Here is a 17,213-nt window from a genome sequence, read left to right as displayed (position 1 = left end):
AGCTGAGAGTTTTCTCAACCTGCAGCCTGTCCCTGTCCGAGACCAGCCGAGCCGAGTCATCTGCGAAAAGGAACAGTTTGCAGTCGCAAGCTGAAGACATATCGTTCACATATATCAGGAACAGTAAAGGTCCTAGTATACATCCTTGCGGAACAACACAAGTCACTGGGAGGGGAGGGGACTGGGTGCCGTTTACTTCCACCACTTGCTCCCTCCCCTCAATGTGTCAAGGTAGGATCTCATCCAGCTCACCGACGTATCATCAAAACCTATTGCTTTAAGCTTATTGATCATAATTGGGTAATTAACGGTGTCAAAGGCTTTCTGGAGGTCCATGCCGCAATATTTGCCATTGTCGACATCTTGTTTGATAGAGTCGTTCAAATAGAGAAGGCATGTGTCAGTGGAGTGGTTTGTTCTGAAACCAGATTGGAATTTGTAAATTAGATTTTTCGCGGCAAGATACTTATCGACCTGTTCATAGACTATTTTCTCCATGACTTTCGAGATGAAGCTAAGAATAGAAATAGGGCGGTAGTTGCCAGGGTCTAATTGGTTTCCTTTTTTGTACAGAGGGGTCACCCTTGCTTTTTTGAAGTCGTTCGGGACCCGTCCCTGTTTGATGGAGAGGTTTATTATGTGAGTAATGATTGGAGCAATGGAGGCGGCTGAGTCTTTTCGAAATTTGGAGGGGATATTGTCGAGACCTGTGGCTCTGTGTTGTTGTAGTGCGCTCAATTTTTTAAACACCTCATCTGTTGTCACAGGGGAGATCATCTTTGCGTACACCTAGTTTTTCGTAGAATGAGTCAACATGCTCTTCACCGTAGCTCCCAGAGTGAGGGGGTAGTTTTTCAACCAGTTCTGAGGCTATGGTCGTGAAGAAGATGTTGAGGATTTTACTCACTTCCCGATTTGCTGTAGTGAGAGTCTCCTTCACCTTGAGGTTTATGTTTGTGAACTTGGTTTGTTGAGTAGCTTCCAAAGCTCTCGTGGTTTGTTTTGGTTTTCCTCAATTTTGTCATCGAGGTAGCTTTTTTCTGCTAACAGGAGCATGCCATTTACCTTGTTTCTTAGCTTGTTTCTCTCTTTTTTGAGTTTAGCTAAGTGGGATTAGAGACCTTTGTTAAAACATTTGGCGAGTTTGATCCTACCTTTATGAAGCTCAGAACACTTTTTGTTTCTGACTTTCATGGCAGTAAGGATGTCCGAATTCATCCATGGTACCAAGCGGGTTGTGTGCTGTTTAGTACGTTGGACCAGTCCTGTTCCTCTAGCCTGTGATCTAAGTCCCCACTCTTGTAGTTTTTGAGGTCTCTGATCGTGACTGATCTGTGGTACCCTTTCTGGTACAAAAGATCATGTTATGATCAGATATACCACAGGTAGAAACACCACTGTTGAGGATTTTGTCCTTGTCCGTTGTTAGAATGAGATCTATGGTAGTTTGAGTGGAAACACAGCCTTGTGGGCTGAGTGATCAGCTGGTGGAATGAGTGCAGACCACAAAACCTCTTGAATGACTTAAACATTGACGCTTCCTTCCGGAGCATGTCCGTGTTAAAGTCACCAATAAGTATTGTCTCTGCATGGTCCACCTTAGCTAAACACTCCTCAAGTCTATCATAGAAATCAGTCTGGTTAGGAGGTCTGTATATGGTACCAACTAGCTCAGGTTTAGCATGTATAAAAATGATCTCGACCCACACAGCTTCAATGGCTACATCTTTCAGGTCTTCGCGAAGGATGCAGTCATTGTCTTCATGTACATACATGCATACACCACCCCCACTTCTGTTCCTATCTTTTCTGAAGAGTTTGTAGTTTTCAATCTCAATCTCAGAGTCCATTATCGTATGATCAAGTTTAGTTTCAGTAAAAGTTAAAATGTCAACCTTACCATCATAAAACATCTGCTTGATTTGTGTTAGCTTGTTTCCTACAAGGGAATTCATATTGAGGTGAATCATGTGCAAGCCTACACCAAACGATTTGTTCATTTGTCCACTGAGAGTCCAGGTTGAGGAGCAGTTTCGGGGGGGGAGGGGGGTGTTGTGGTGTTGGCGTCCATCAAAGCCTCTGTGCCGTCGTAAGCAACCAGCTGTGGGGGTTGGGGGATGGGGGGGGGGGCTTCGTCTGGTTCTTGGAGGTCCATCCTGGCCTTTTCGCTGTCTGAAACCGTAGGATGTGTTCGTGGTTCGGCTTTTTCGGTAGCGTAGCGTCTCTCTGTCGGACATCGTGGTGCGTCGATGATTTTCCTTTTTGTCTCATCTGTTTAAGACAGTAGGAAGCTGATATATGTCACTTTTACCTCAGCGCTAGGTATACTCTTAGTTGCTTGTTTTAGAAGAGAATGAACTTCAGACTGCTGGTGATTAGTAGTTTTCTTGCCTAACTATGTTGAATGCACTTACTGTAAGTCGATTTGGATAAAAGCGTCTGTCTGTCTGATAGAACTTTTTGTAGACTTTTCTTCTGCATTTAACACGATGAGACCTCATATTTTGATGGGGAAACTGTATGACCTGGGTGTTAACACCGATATCATCAGATGGGTGGAGTCCTTCCTGACTGATCGGGTACAACATGTCAGGGTGAATAAAGCAATATCTCTCCCTATTACAACCAACACGGGTGCTCCGCAAGGGATCGTGATCTCACCGGTATTGTTCACTCTGTACACAAGCGACTGTAGGAGTGACTCAGATAACACCTGTATTGTTAAACTGGCAGACGACACAGCTATTGTTGGTCTGATTGAGAATGATGAGATAAGCTACCGAAGAACAGTGGATGAGTTTGCTGGTTGGTGCAAGAGTAACTTCCTTCAGTTGAATATTAAGAAAACTAAGGAGGTTATATTTGATTTTAGGACTAGTGCTCATGATGCACACCAGCAAATAGTTATTGATGGGGATGGGGTCGCAACTGTTGAGGAATACAAGTATTTGGGTACAACAATTGATTCCAAGCTGACATGGAATTCCAACACTGATGCCATCTATAAGAAAGGTCAGCAGAGGCTGCATTTTATGAGCAGACTGAGACAGTATGACGTGGAAAAAAGTGTAATGGTACTCTTCCATCGATCCTTCGTGGAGAGTGCACTGACTTTCTGTTTTGTTTCCTGGTATGGCTCATTATCATTGGTTAATAAGAACAAACTCCATAAAGTCATCAATGTATCCAGCAAGATAGCTGGGGTACGACATGAGAGCATGGCAGCAATGTATGAGACCCGGCTGCTTAGGAAGGGGAGAGCTATTGCTAGGGATAGAACGCACCCGTTATACAGTCAATACCACCTCTTACCATCAGGACGACGGTACACAGTGCCAATGTTGCAGGCTAGGGCTTCAAGATCATTTGTCCCCACAAGTATAGGACTCCTGAACAAACAGGCCCCATCTCAGTTCTGTGCATAAAATGTAATGTGATGCCTCTTGAATCATGACAGGTGGCCTTGTCTAGTTGTATGTATTTTGTATTTATGTTATGTGTTTGTGATTTTTTTTGTATCCTGATGGCTGCTTGGCACAAAATGAATTTCCGCAAGGACAAATAAAGTATCTATCTAGAACCCAGACACACCATTTCTTACCCTCCTCCTCTCCTCTCCTCTCCTCTCCTCTCCTCTCTTCAGGGTAAGAAGTATTCTTGTCCTCTGAAGTCTCCAGGACTCCGCCCCCAAGCCGTGAGGTCGGGGTCACTGAGAGGTCATCCCACCGCTCTGCAGAACGAACCCAGAAAGATAAAGATCTCAGTATCTACAGCTCTAAGTGATCTACAGACCCTAACCTCTACCCCTACAGCTACAGTTAGATCTATAAGTGATCTACAGACCCTGCAGTGTAAGGAGGGGGGCGGGGGGGTGAGCTACACAAGAATCCCAGACAGTGATGTCTCTAACGGGGTCGCGACCTCTGACCCCAACTCCCCCCGCACCCCCTTCACCCCCCCGCCCCCCTCTGCATGGAGCTCCACCGACGTGGGCAACGTGTTCGACTCTCCCCTGGGTCCTAGCTCCCCCTTCAACTCTGGTATGACACACACACACACACACCACGCACGTGCACACACACATATACACACACACACACACACAGACACACACACACACACACATGGGTGGCTGGGTGTGTGACCCCTTCGTGGCATAAAGAACGCCAGAGTGGCCGATTAGCTGCAGCCGACTCCAGGTGGTTGGCCTTGATGATGCACCTCTTTAGAGTCTGTTTCAGCTGGTCTTTATGCCGTAGCTTTGGACCACCGGGCGTCTTGCTGGCTGACACCATCTGCTGCCTAGGTAGCTGAACTGCTGGACAACCTTGAGGGGTGTGCCGCTGATGTTGAACACGGGGGGGAGATCTCTCTTGCGTCATCATCTCTGTTTAGTGGATGTTGATCACAAGTCCTAGTGAGTGGTAAACAGTGGACATGATGTCCAGAGCAGGTGGCATGGCAGCTGGGCTGTGGGCCAGGAGAGCGCAATCCACTGCATATTGTAGCTGGTGGTGGTGGATGTTGCTGACCAGGGTCTTAGTCTTGGCCTGTAGGCGTCTGATGTTAAACAAGCTCCCATCAAGGCGGAACTGAATTCTGTAATCTGTAATGTGTGTTGTTAGGTCTCTAGAGGAGGTCCTCTGTAATGTGTGTTGTTAGGTCTCTAGAGGAGGTCCTCTGTAATGTGTGTTGTTAGGTCTCTAGAGGAGGTCCTCTGTAATGTGTGTTGTTAGGTCTCTAGGAGGAGGTCCTCTGTAATGTGTGTTGTTAGGTCTCTAGGAGGAGGTCCTCTGTAATGTGTGTTGTTAGGTCTCTAGGAGGAGGTCCTCTGTAATGTGTGTTGTTAGGTCTCTAGAGGAGGTCCTCTGTAATGTGTGTTGTTAGGTCTCTAGAGGATGTTCTCTGTAATGTGTGTTGTTAGGTCTCTAGAGGAGGTCCTCTGTAATGTGTGTTGTTAGGTCTCTAGAGGAGGTCCTCTGTAATGTGTGTTGTTAGGTCTCTAGAGGATGTTCTCTGTAATGTGTGTTGTTAGGTCTCTAGAGGAGGTCCTCTGTAATGTGTGTTGTTAGGTCTCTAGAGGAGGTCCTCTGTAATGTGTGTTGTTAGGTCTCTAGAGGAGGTCCTCTGTAATGTGTGTTGTTAGGTCTCTAGGAGGAGGTCCTCTGTAATGTGTGTTGTTAGGTCTCTAGGAGGATGTCCTCTGTAATGTGTGTTGTTAGGTCTCTAGGAGGATGTCCTCTGTAATGTGTGTTGTTAGGTCTCTAGAGGATGTCCTCTGTAATGTGTGTTGTTAGGTCTCTAGAGGAGGTCCTCTGTAATGTGTGTTGTTAGGTCTCTAGGAGGAGGTCCTCTGTAATGTGTGTTGTTAGGTCTCTAGGAGGAGGTCCTCTGTAATGTGTGTTGTTAGGTCTCTAGAGGAGGTCCTCTGTAATGTGTGTTGTTAGGTCTCTAGAGGATGTCCTCTGTAATGTGTGTTGTTAGGTCTCTAGAGGATGTCCTCTGTAATGTGTGTTGTTAGGTCTCTAGAGGAGGTCCTCTGTAATGTGTGTTGTTAGGTCTCTAGGAGGAGGTCCTCTGTAATGTGTGTTGTTAGGTCTCTAGAGGATGTCCTCTGTAATGTGTGTTGTTAGGTCTCTAGGAGGAGGTCCTCTGTAATGTGTGTTGTTAGGTCTCTAGGAGGAGGTCCTCTGTAATGTGTGTTGTTAGGTCTCTAGAGGAGGTCCTCTGTAATGTGTGTTGTTAGGTCTCTAGAGGAGGTCCTCTGTAATGTGTGTTGTTAGGTCTCTAGAGGAGGTCCTCTGTAATGTGTGTTGTTAGGTCTCTAGGAGGAGGTCCTCTGTAATGTGTGTTGTTAGGTCTCTAGAGGAGGTTCTCTGTAATGTGTGTTGTTAGGTCTCTAGGAGGAGGTCCTCTGTAATGTGTGTTGTTAGGTCTCTAGAGGAGGTCCTCTGTAATGTGTGTTGTTAGGTCTCTAGAGGAGGTCCTCTGTAATGTGTGTTGTTAGGTCTCTAGAGGAGGTCCTCTGTAATGTGTGTTGTTAGGTCTCTAGAGGAGGTCCTCTGTAATGTGCGTTGTTAGGTCTCTAGAGGAGGTCCTCTGTAATGTGTGTTGTTAGGTCTCTAGAGGAGGTCCTCTGTAATGTGTGTTGTTAGGTCTCTAGAGGAGGTCCTCTGTAATGTGTGTTGTTAGGTCTCTAGAGGAGGTCCTCTGTAATGTGTGTTGTTAGGTCTCTAGGAGGAGGTCCTCTGTAATGTGTGTTGTTAGGTCTCTAGAGGAGGTCCTCTGTAATGTGTGTTGTTAGGTCTCTAGGAGGATGTCCTCTGTAATGTGTGTTGTTAGGTCTCTAGAGGAGGTCCTCTGTAATGTGTGTTGTTAGGTCTCTAGAGGAGGTCCTCTGTAATGTGTGTTGTTAGGTCTCTAGAGGAGGTCCTCTGTAATGTGTGTTGTTAGGTCTCTAGGAGGAGGTCCTCTGTAATGTGTGTTGTTAGGTCTCTAGGAGGAGGTCCTCTGTAATGTGTGTTGTTAGGTCTCTAGAGGAGGTCCTCTGTAATGTGTGTTGTTAGGTCTCTAGAGGAGGTCCTCTGTAATGTGTGTTGTTAGGTCTCTAGAGGAGGTCCTCTGTAATGTGTGTTGTTAGGTCTCTAGAGGAGGTCCTCTGTAATGTGTGTTGTTAGGTCTCTAGAGGAGGTCCTCTGTAATGTGTGTTGTTAGGTCTCTAGGAGGAGGTCCTCTGTAATGTGTGTTGTTAGGTCTCTAGAGGAGGTCCTCTGTAATGTGCGTTGTTAGGTCTCTAGGAGGATGTCCTCTGTAATGTGTGTTGTTAGGTCTCTAGGAGGATGTCCTCTGTAATGTGTGTTGTTAGGTCTCTAGAGGAGGTCCTCTGTAATGTGTGTTGTTAGGTCTCTAGGAGGAGGTCCTCTGTAATGTGTGTTGTTAGGTCTCTAGGAGGAGGTCCTCTGTAATGTGTGTTGTTAGGTCTCTAGAGGAGGTCCTCTGTAATGTGTGTTGTTAGGTCTCTAGAGGAGGTCCTCTGTAATGTGTGTTGTTAGGTCTCTAGGAGGAGGTCCTCTGTAATGTGTGTTGTTAGGTCTCTAGAGGAGGTCCTCTGTAATGTGTGTTGTTAGGTCTCTAGAGGAGGTCCTCTGTAATGTGTGTTGTTAGGTCTCTAGAGGAGGTCCTCTGTAATGTGTGTTGTTAGGTCTCTAGGAGGAGGTCCTCTGTAATGTGTGTTGTTAGGTCTCTAGGAGGAGGTCCTCTGTAATGTGTGTTGTTAGGTCTCTAGAGGATGTCCTCTGTAATGTGTGTTGTTAGGTCTCTAGAGGATGTCCTCTGTAATGTGTGTTGTTAGGTCTCTAGAGGATGTCCTCTGTAATGTGTGTTGTTAGGTCTCTAGAGGATGTCCTCTGTAATGTGTGTTGTTAGGTCTCTAGAGGAGGTCCTCTGTAATGTGTGTTGTTAGGTCTCTAGGAGGAGGTCCTCTGTAATGTGTGTTGTTAGGTCTCTAGAGGATGTCCTCTGTAATGTGTGTTGTTAGGTCTCTAGGAGGAGGTCCTCTGTAATGTGTGTTGTTAGGTCTCTAGGAGGAGGTCCTCTGTAATGTGTGTTGTTAGGTCTCTAGGAGGAGGTCCTCTGTAATGTGTGTTGTTAGGTCTCTAGAGGAGGTCCTCTGTAATGTGTGTTGTTAGGTCTCTAGGAGGAGGTCCTCTGTAATGTGTGTTGTTAGGTCTCTAGGAGGAGGTCCTCTGTAATGTGTGTTGTTAGGTCTCTAGAGGATGTCCTCTGTAATGTGTGTTGTTAGGTCTCTAGAGGAGGTCCTCTGTAATGTGTGTTGTTAGGTCTCTAGGAGGAGGTCCTCTGTAATGTGTGTTGTTAGGTCTCTAGAGGATGTCCTCTGTAATGTGTGTTGTTAGGTCTCTAGGAGGAGGTCCTCTGTAATGTGTGTTGTTAGGTCTCTAGGAGGAGGTCCTCTGTAATGTGTGTTGTTAGGTCTCTAGAGGAGGTCCTCTGTAATGTGTGTTGTTAGGTCTCTAGGAGGAGGTCCTCTGTAATGTGTGTTGTTAGGTCTCTAGGAGGAGGTCCTCTGTAATGTGTGTTGTTAGGTCTCTAGAGGAGGTCCTCTGTAATGTGTGTTGTTAGGTCTCTAGGAGGAGGTCCTCTGTAATGTGTGTTGTTAGGTCTCTAGAGGAGGTCCTCTGTAATGTGTGTTGTTAGGTCTCTAGAGGATGTCCTCTGTAATGTGTGTTGTTAGGTCTCTAGGAGGAGGTCCTCTGTAATGTGTGTTGTTAGGTCTCTAGAGGATGTCCTCTGTAATGTGTGTTGTTAGGTCTCTAGGAGGAGGTCCTCTGTAATGTGTGTTGTTAGGTCTCTAGGAGGAGGTCCTCTGTAATGTGTGTTGTTAGGTCTCTAGGAGGAGGTCCTCTGTAATGTGTGTTGTTAGGTCTCTAGAGGAGGTCCTCTGTAATGTGTGTTGTTAGGTCTCTAGAGGAGGTCCTCTGTAATGTGTGTTGTTAGGTCTCTAGAGGAGGTCCTCTGTAATGTGTGTTGTTAGGTCTCTAGAGGAGGTCCTCTGTAATGTGTGTTGTTAGGTCTCTAGAGGATGTCCTCTGTAATGTGTGTTGTTAGGTCTCTAGGAGGATGTCCTCTGTAATGTGTGTTGTTAGGTCTCTAGAGGAGGTTCTCTGTAATGTGTGTTGTTAGGTCTCTAGGAGGAGGTCCTCTGTAATGTGTGTTGTTAGGTCTCTAGGAGGAGGTCCTCTGTAATGTGTGTTGTTAGGTCTCTAGAGGAGGTCCTCTGTAATGTGTGTTGTTAGGTCTCTAGAGGAGGTCCTCTGTAATGTGTGTTGTTAGGTCTCTAGGAGGAGGTCCTCTGTAATGTGTGTTGTTAGGTCTCTAGAGGATGTCCTCTGTAATGTGTGTTGTTAGGTCTCTAGAGGAGGTCCTCTGTAATGTGCGTTGTTAGGTCTCTAGAGGAGGTCCTCTGTAATGTGTGTTGTTAGGTCTCTAGAGGAGGTCCTCTGTAATGTGTGTTGTTAGGTCTCTAGAGGAGGTCCTCTGTAATGTGTGTTGTTAGGTCTCTAGGAGGAGGTCCTCTGTAATGTGTGTTGTTAGGTCTCTAGAGGAGGTCCTCTGTAATGTGTGTTGTTAGGTCTCTAGGAGGAGGTCCTCTGTAATGTGCGTTGTTAGGTCTCTAGAGGAGGTCCTCTGTAATGTGTGTTGTTAGGTCTCTAGGAGGAGGTCCTCTGTAATGTGTGTTGTTAGGTCTCTAGAGGAGGTCCTCTGTAATGTGTGTTGTTAGGTCTCTAGAGGAGGTCCTCTGTAATGTGTGTTGTTAGGTCTCTAGAGGAGGTCCTCTGTAATGTGTGTTGTTAGGTCTCTAGGAGGAGGTCCTCTGTAATGTGTGTTGTTAGGTCTCTAGGAGGATGTCCTCTGTAATGTGTGTTGTTAGGTCTCTAGAGGAGGTCCTCTGTAATGTGTGTTGTTAGGTCTCTAGAGGATGTTCTCTGTAATGTGTGTTGTTAGGTCTCTAGAGGAGGTCCTCTGTAATGTGTGTTGTTAGGTCTCTAGAGGAGGTCCTCTGTAATGTGTGTTGTTAGGTCTCTAGGAGGATGTCCTCTGTAATGTGTGTTGTTAGGTCTCTAGGAGGATGTCCTCTGTAATGTGTGTTGTTAGGTCTCTAGAGGAGGTCCTCTGTAATGTGTGTTGTTAGGTCTCTAGAGGATGTCCTCTGTAATGTGTGTTGTTAGGTCTCTAGAGGAGGTCCTCTGTAATGTGTGTTGTTAGGTCTCTAGAGGATGTCCTCTGTAATGTGTGTTGTTAGGTCTCTAGAGGAGGTCCTCTGTAATGTGTGTTGTTAGGTCTCTAGAGGAGGTCCTCTGTAATGTGTGTTGTTAGGTCTCTAGAGGATGTCCTCTGTAATGTGTGTTGTTAGGTCTCTAGAGGATGTTCTCTGTAATGTGTGTTGTTAGGTCTCTAGAGGAGGTCCTCTGTAATGTGTGTTGTTAGGTCTCTAGGAGGATGTCCTCTGTAATGTGTGTTGTTAGGTCTCTAGAGGAGGTCCTCTGTAATGTGTGTTGTTAGGTCTCTAGAGGATGTCCTCTGTAATGTGTGTTGTTAGGTCTCTAGAGGAGGTCCTCTGTAATGTGTGTTGTTAGGTCTCTAGAGGATGTCCTCTGTAATGTGTGTTGTTAGGTCTCTAGAGGAGGTCCTCTGTAATGTGTGTTGTTAGGTCTCTAGAGGAGGTCCTCTGTAATGTGTGTTGTTAGGTCTCTAGAGGATGTCCTCTGTAATGTGTGTTGTTAGGTCTCTAGAGGATGTTCTCTGTAATGTGTGTTGTTAGGTCTCTAGAGGAGGTCCTCTGTAATGTGTGTTGTTAGGTCTCTAGGAGGATGTCCTCTGTAATGTGTGTTGTTAGGTCTCTAGGAGGAGGTCCTCTGTAATGTGTGTTGTTAGGTCTCTAGGAGGAGGTCCTCTGTAATGTGTGTTGTTAGGTCTCTAGAGGAGGTCCTCTGTAATGTGTGTTGTTAGGTCTCTAGAGGATGTCCTCTGTAATGTGTGTTGTTAGGTCTCTAGAGGACGTCCTCTGTAATGTGTGTTGTTAGGTCTCTAGAGGATGTCCTCTGTAATGTGTGTTGTTAGGTCTCTAGAGGATGTCCTCTGTAATGTGTGTTGTTAGGTCTCTAGAGGATGTCCTCTGTAATGTGTGTTGTTAGGTCTCTAGAGGAGGTCCTCTGTAATGTGTGTTGTTAGGTCTCTAGAGGATGTCCTCTGTAATGTGTGTTGTTAGGTCTCTAGAGGAGGTCCTCTGTAATGTGTGTTGTTAGGTCTCTAGGAGGATGTCCTCTGTAATGTGTGTTGTTAGGTCTCTAGAGGATGTTCTCTGTAATGTGTGTTGTTAGGTCTCTAGGAGGAGGTCCTCTGTAATGTGTGTTGTTAGGTCTCTAGAGGAGGTCCTCTGTAATGTGTGTTGTTAGGTCTCTAGGAGGATGTCCTCTGTAATGTGTGTTGTTAGGTCTCTAGAGGATGTTCTCTGTAATGTGTGTTGTTAGGTCTCTAGAGGATGTCCTCTGTAATGTGTGTTGTTAGGTCTCTAGAGGAGGTCCTCTGTAATGTGTGTTGTTAGGTCTCTAGAGGATGTCCTCTGTAATGTGTGTTGTTAGGTCTCTAGGAGGAGGTCCTCTGTAATGTGCGTTGTTAGGTCTCTAGAGGAGGTCCTCTGTAATGTGTGTTGTTAGGTCTCTAGGAGGATGTCCTCTGTAATGTGTGTTGTTAGGTCTCTAGAGGAGGTCCTCTGTAATGTGTGTTGTTAGGTCTCTAGAGGATGTCCTCTGTAATGTGTGTTGTTAGGTCTCTAGGAGGATGTCCTCTGTAATGTGTGTTGTTAGGTCTCTAGAGGAGGTCCTCTGTAATGTGTGTTGTTAGGTCTCTAGAGGAGGTCCTCTGTAATGTGTGTTGTTAGGTCTCTAGAGGAGGTCCTCTGTAATGTGTGTTGTTAGGTCTCTAGAGGATGTCCTCTGTAATGTGTGTTGTTAGGTCTCTAGAGGATGTCCTCTGTAATGTGTGTTGTTAGGTCTCTAGGAGGAGGTCCTCTGTAATGTGTGTTGTTAGGTCTCTAGAGGAGGTCCTCTGTAATGTGTGTTGTTAGGTCTCTAGGAGGAGGTCCTCTGTAATGTGTGTTGTTAGGTCTCTAGAGGAGGTCCTCTGTAATGTGCGTTGTTAGGTCTCTAGAGGAGGTCCTCTGTGATGTGTGTTGTTAGGTCTCTAGAGGAGGTCCTCTGTAATGTGTGTTGTTAGGTCTCTAGAGGAGGTCCTCTGTGATGTGCGTTGTTAGGTCTCTAGAGGATGTTCTCTGTAATGTGTGTTGTTAGGTCTCTAGAGGATGTTCTCTGTAATGTGTGTTGTTAGGTCTCTAGGAGGAGGTCCTCTGTAATGTGTGTTGTTAGGTCTCTAGAGGAGGTCCTCTGTAATGTGTGTTGTTAGGTCTCTAGGAGGAGGTCCTCTGTAATGTGTGTTGTTAGGTCTCTAGAGGAGGTCCTCTTTAATGTGTGTTGTTAGGTCTCTAGAGGAGGTCCTCTGTAATGTGTGTTGTTAGGTCTCTAGAGGAGGTCCTCTGTAATGTGTGTTGTTAGGTCTCTAGAGGAGGTCCTCTGTAATGTGTGTTGTTAGGTCTCTAGAGGAGGTCCTCTGTAATGTGTGTTGTTAGGTCTCTAGAGGAGGTCCTCTGTAATGTGTGTTGTTAGGTCTCTAGGAGGAGGTCCTCTGTAATGTGCGTTGTTAGGTCTCTAGAGGAGGTCCTCTGTAATGTGTGTTGTTAGGTCTCTAGGAGGAGGTCCTCTGTAATGTGTGTTGTTAGGTCTCTAGAGGAGGTCCTCTGTAATGTGTGTTGTTAGGTCTCTAGAGGAGGTCCTCTGTAATGTGTGTTGTTAGGTCTCTAGAGGAGGTCCTCTGTAATGTGTGTTGTTAGGTCTCTAGGAGGAGGTCCTCTGTAATGTGCGTTGTTAGGCGAAACAGCATTATTTTCACTAGAACCTTGCCAGCAACAGAGAGCAGAGAGATGCCACAGCTGTTACCACAGGTTTAGTAGATGGTGACAAAGTTGCTGTCTTTCCATTCCTAAGGAAGTGTCTCAACTTGCCAGATGTTGCAGATGAGATGGTAAAGCTGTCGTATTAAGAGGTAACCTCCCTTCTTCAGGATCTCAGCTGGAAGTCCATCAGGGCTTTTGTTGTTTTTAAGACTCCTGACTGCGGAGAGGACCTCAGTGAACTCAGGAGGTTCATCGAGGGAGGAAACTGGTGGATGTTCAGGGAGGGCATTAAGGACAGATGGATCAGAAGGGTTCATTTTGTTCAACAGGGAGTCGACGTGCTCGGCCCGGCATCTGCCGTTAGTCCTTCAGTAGGCATCCATGATGTGAATACTTCTTTTTCAACTGAAAGATGGTGTTAGTTAAAATCTCACACACACACACACACACACACACACACACACACACACACACACACACAGCATTCAGCATGTGGTTGTCACGGTGATGTGTTTCAGGTTCGTCATTCAGGTGGTCTGATGATGTCACAGCTCCGGCCCCGCCCCCTGTCCCCCCCCGCAGACGACCTGACTCCGCCCCCACCGACTCCTCCCCCTCAAAGGTCTGTTTTCATGGTTACTGACAGTAATGTGAGGTAGGGGTGTTCGACATTGTGATAACTATCGTCGAGACGATAGAATGTCCCCACGATATGCGTTTTCAGAGATATCGTTTCTATCGTCATAAAGTGAGTCACTCAGTCATAGAGTGTGCACTCACATTCTATGATTTGCAGTTCTATACCTTAATTTATACTTCTGTAGTACGACGGTTTCGTTCGCCAAAAATGGCAGATCTACAAGCTAACAACGTGTCTCGACCGCACGTCCGGACTGCATTGATTGCTTGAAGATCTGTTGTGATCACACAGGCTCCCAAAGTCCCCGCCCCCTTTCTTCTTGGCAGCGAGGCGATCGTCGCTGTTGTCAGTCTACACACAACAGCGGTAATGGACGGAGAGTCAGCCAGGCTCATTTGGATATTCCAAAACCGACACGGTGCAAGCTAAAGTTAATTGCAAAGTTTGCAATGTTCGAACGTCACTCGATATAACTTTTAACCAAACGCGGGTGAAACAGCCACGGTGTCCCTGCATAAAGAGTGCACGCACGCACATGGATCGACGGACCTTGCGTATCGATTAAAAACAACAATTCGTACCTCGCTTACAAAAGCTCAACACCATGAATTAACATTAGCTGGATGCATATGCATATCAATGATCCATTGTGTGACCTGCTAGTCTACTGTTACTAGGTAGGTAGGTGTAATAGGCTACTGTCAGCAGTGGTGGAAAAAGTACTTCAGTAAAAGTATCAGTACTGCAATGCAGAAATACTCACAAGCTCACAACGGGTCGCAAAGCGACCCGTTGTGAGCTTGTAGATCGGCTATTTTCAAATAGCCAAAGTATATAGGGATAAAGTGGTTAATGCGTGTTTTGTAATAATACAAATCTACAAAGTAACTAAATTGTAGTGGAGTAAAAGAACAATATTTGCCTCTGTGATGTAGTGGAATAGAAGTAAAAGTACTGAAAATTTAAGATAATCCAGTAAAGTGAAAAATCCTCAAATTTGTACTTATTGTATTATTTGTACAAATGTGTTACATTCCACCACTGACTGTCAGATGTTCTGTCTGAAGCAGTCTGTTACACTACTAACTCACCATCAAGCAGCCTACACTGAATGTCACATGATGCAACAGCTGGATAAAAAGGAATAGATTATCTATCAACAGCATAAAAACTAATATTATATCTATCTATATATCAGCAGCATAAAAAACTTATATTATATCTACATCTATCTATCTATCTATCTATCTATCAGCAGCATAAAAACTGATATTATATCTATATCTATCTGCAGCATAAAAACGAATATTATATCCATCTATCTATCTATCTATCTGCATGTAGCCTGTCTGTCTGTGAACACATTAATTAATAAGATATGATATGATTATACGTGCCCCATGATCATATCTTGTAAAAATTGTATAATCATATAATATAATTAATCATCATATATGTTATTAATAATCATAAAATAATCATAATCATAAAAACGAACATAAAAAAATGATGGTGATATATATCGTCTATCGTGATATTTCTTGAAAAATATCGTGATAGTATTTTTTTCAATATCGAACACCCCTAATGTGAGGCTTCCTACCTCACCCCCTAGCACTCACCTCTTCAGACTCCACCCCATAGCACTCCCCCCTTCAGACTCCACCTCAACCCCTAGCATTCACCTCTTCACACTCAACCCTAGCATTCCTCTCTCCTTGTGTCCCTTCTTGTCAACTCTTGACAGATGCTAGGTTCATTGTTTACCTGGTATCCTAGGAGACAGATGCTAGGTTCATTGTTTACCTGGTATCCTAGGAGACTGATGCTGGTTCATTGTTTACCTGGTATCCTAGGAGACAGATGCTAGGTTCATTGTTTACCTGGTATCCTAGGAGACGGATTCTAGGTTCATTGTTTACCTGGTATCCTAGGAGACCGATGCTGGTTCATTGTTTACCTCGTATCCTAGGAGACAGATGCTAGGTTCATTGTTTACCTGGTATCCTAGGAGATGGATTCTAGGTTCATTGTTTACCTGGTATCCTAGGAGACAGATGCTGCATTGTGAATTATTTATTCACCTTGTTGTTTATTGACTAGTTATAGTGTCTATAACTGTATATAGAGTTAGGAATAGTTATTCTGATAATAATAAAGTACTATTTGGTTGATGTATTTAAAAAATTGTCTTTATGAGTCTAACCATCTATAACTGTCTGTCTGTCTGTCTGTCTGTCTGTCTGTCTGTCTGTCTGCAGATGAAGTCCAGACAGACAGACAGTCCTCCAGCGGTTCCTCCTCGTCATCCAACTACTTCCTGCTCCTCCTCCAATAAGGTTTATTCTCCCCGTTGTTTCTCCACCTCCCTGTCAGAGGCTCCGCCCCCAGAAAGCCCTCCCACCCTCCCCCCTCGGGAGCCCCTGGGCTCGCCCCTCCCTCTCCACCTGGCCCCTCCCCCTCAGGGGCGTGACCAGGCCTTCCACCTGGCCCCTCCCCCTAAGGGCCGTGGCCAGGCCTTCTTCTTCCCTCCCTGCTCCTCCCCTCCCCTCCCCCTAGCCCCTCCTCCCCCCCCTGGCCCCTCCCCCGGCCCCCGCAAGCTCCTCCCTTCCCCCCCACCGCTCCCCCTGGACACGCCCCTTGGTCCACCAGTTCCGCCTCGCCATGGCAACGCTGTTCCCAAACTCCCACCAAAAACCTACAAACAGCCCGCAGGCCACGCCCCCCAGTCCATTGACCACGCCTCTTCCTGTCCCACTGGCCACGCCCCTCTCCACAGGGATGCTCCGTTGCTACTGGACACCGCCCACCCCTCCTAAAAGACCCTCCCTGATTGGACCGTGTGAACTCTAAGGGGGGCGGGGCAGGAGAGCGGTTGATGGGTGGAGCTTAAAGGATATTTCACTTTCAAAAAACTTTTGGTCATTTTATCGTTTACTCAGGCTTTAGTGAGCCCCGCCCCCAGACCGTTTTTAAGTTGCTTGATTCAGTATTTAGATATTTGATACGCGTATTAGGAGGGCAGGGTGAGTCACCAGAACCAAGGACGGGTGTTTTTTGATGAATCTAACATGCTAAAAATGGAGTTTGAAGTTATAATGGGTTTGTATAGGAAGGGGAAATGTCTGATAAAATGAATATCTAACTAATAAATCAAGCAACTTCAAAACTGTCTGGGGGCGGGGCTCACAAAAGCATGAGCAAACGATACAATGACCCAAAGGAGAGATGACTAAATTACTCTCTAGCGCCTCACTGTGGAGAGATGACTAAATGACTCTCTAGCGCCTCACTGTGGAGAGAGGACTAAATGACTCTCTTGCGCCTCACTGTGGATAGAGGACTAAATGACTCTCTAGCGCCTCACTGTGGAGAGAGGACTAAATGACTCTCTAGCGTCTCACTGTGGAGAAATGACTAAATGACTCTCTAGCGCCTCACTTTGGAGAGATGACTAAATGACTCTCTAGCGCCTCACTGTGGAGAGATGACTAAATGACTCTCTAGCACCTCACTGTGGAGAAATGACTAAATGACTCTCTAGCACCTCACTGTGGAGAAATGACTAAATGACTCTCTAGCACCTCACTGTGGAGAAATGACTAAATGACTCTCTAGCACCTCACTGTGGAGAAATGACTAAATGACTCTCTAGTGCCTCACTGTGGAGAGATGACTAAATGACTCTCTAGTGCCTCACTGTGGAGAAATGACTAAATGACTCTCTAGCGCCTCACTTTGGAGAGATGACTAAATGACTCTCTAGTGCCTCACTGTGGAGAAATGACTAAATGACTCTCTAGCGCCTCACTGTGGAGAGATGACTAAATGACTCTCTAGCACCTCACTGTGGAGAGATGACTAAATGACTCTCTAGCGCCTCACTGTGGAGAAATGACTAAATGACTCTCTAGCGCCTCACTGTGGAGAGATGACTAAATGACTCTCTAGCGCCTCACTGTGGAGAAATGACTAAATGACTCTCTAGCACCTCACTATGGAGAGATGACTAAATGACTCTCTAGCGCCTCACTGTGGAGAAATGAC

General features: G+C 45.7%; 1 protein-coding gene across 1 annotated transcript in view; it reads left to right on the top strand.

The window, feature by feature from the left end:
- Positions 1-16,153, top strand: part of LOC308074026 (son of sevenless homolog 1-like) — a gene marked incomplete at its 5' end in the record, with an annotated part of 159,817 nt that extends 143,664 nt beyond the window's left edge. The window contains 3 exon segments of the mRNA XM_080413363.1: positions 3,644-4,040; positions 13,045-13,148; positions 15,428-16,153. Of these exon segments, the coding sequence (XP_080269489.1) occupies positions 3,644-4,040; positions 13,045-13,148; positions 15,428-15,985 (1,059 nt within the window). The 3' untranslated portion in view covers positions 15,986-16,153.
- Between the last annotated feature and the right edge of the window lie 1,060 nt (positions 16,154-17,213).

The sequence above is a fragment of the Gymnoscopelus braueri genome (genome assembly GCF_963280865.1).
Source record: "Gymnoscopelus braueri genome assembly, chromosome: 2".
NCBI classification, from domain to species: domain Eukaryota; kingdom Metazoa; phylum Chordata; class Actinopteri; order Myctophiformes; family Myctophidae; genus Gymnoscopelus; species Gymnoscopelus braueri.
This window is presented reverse-complemented; position numbering and strand designations above follow the sequence as displayed.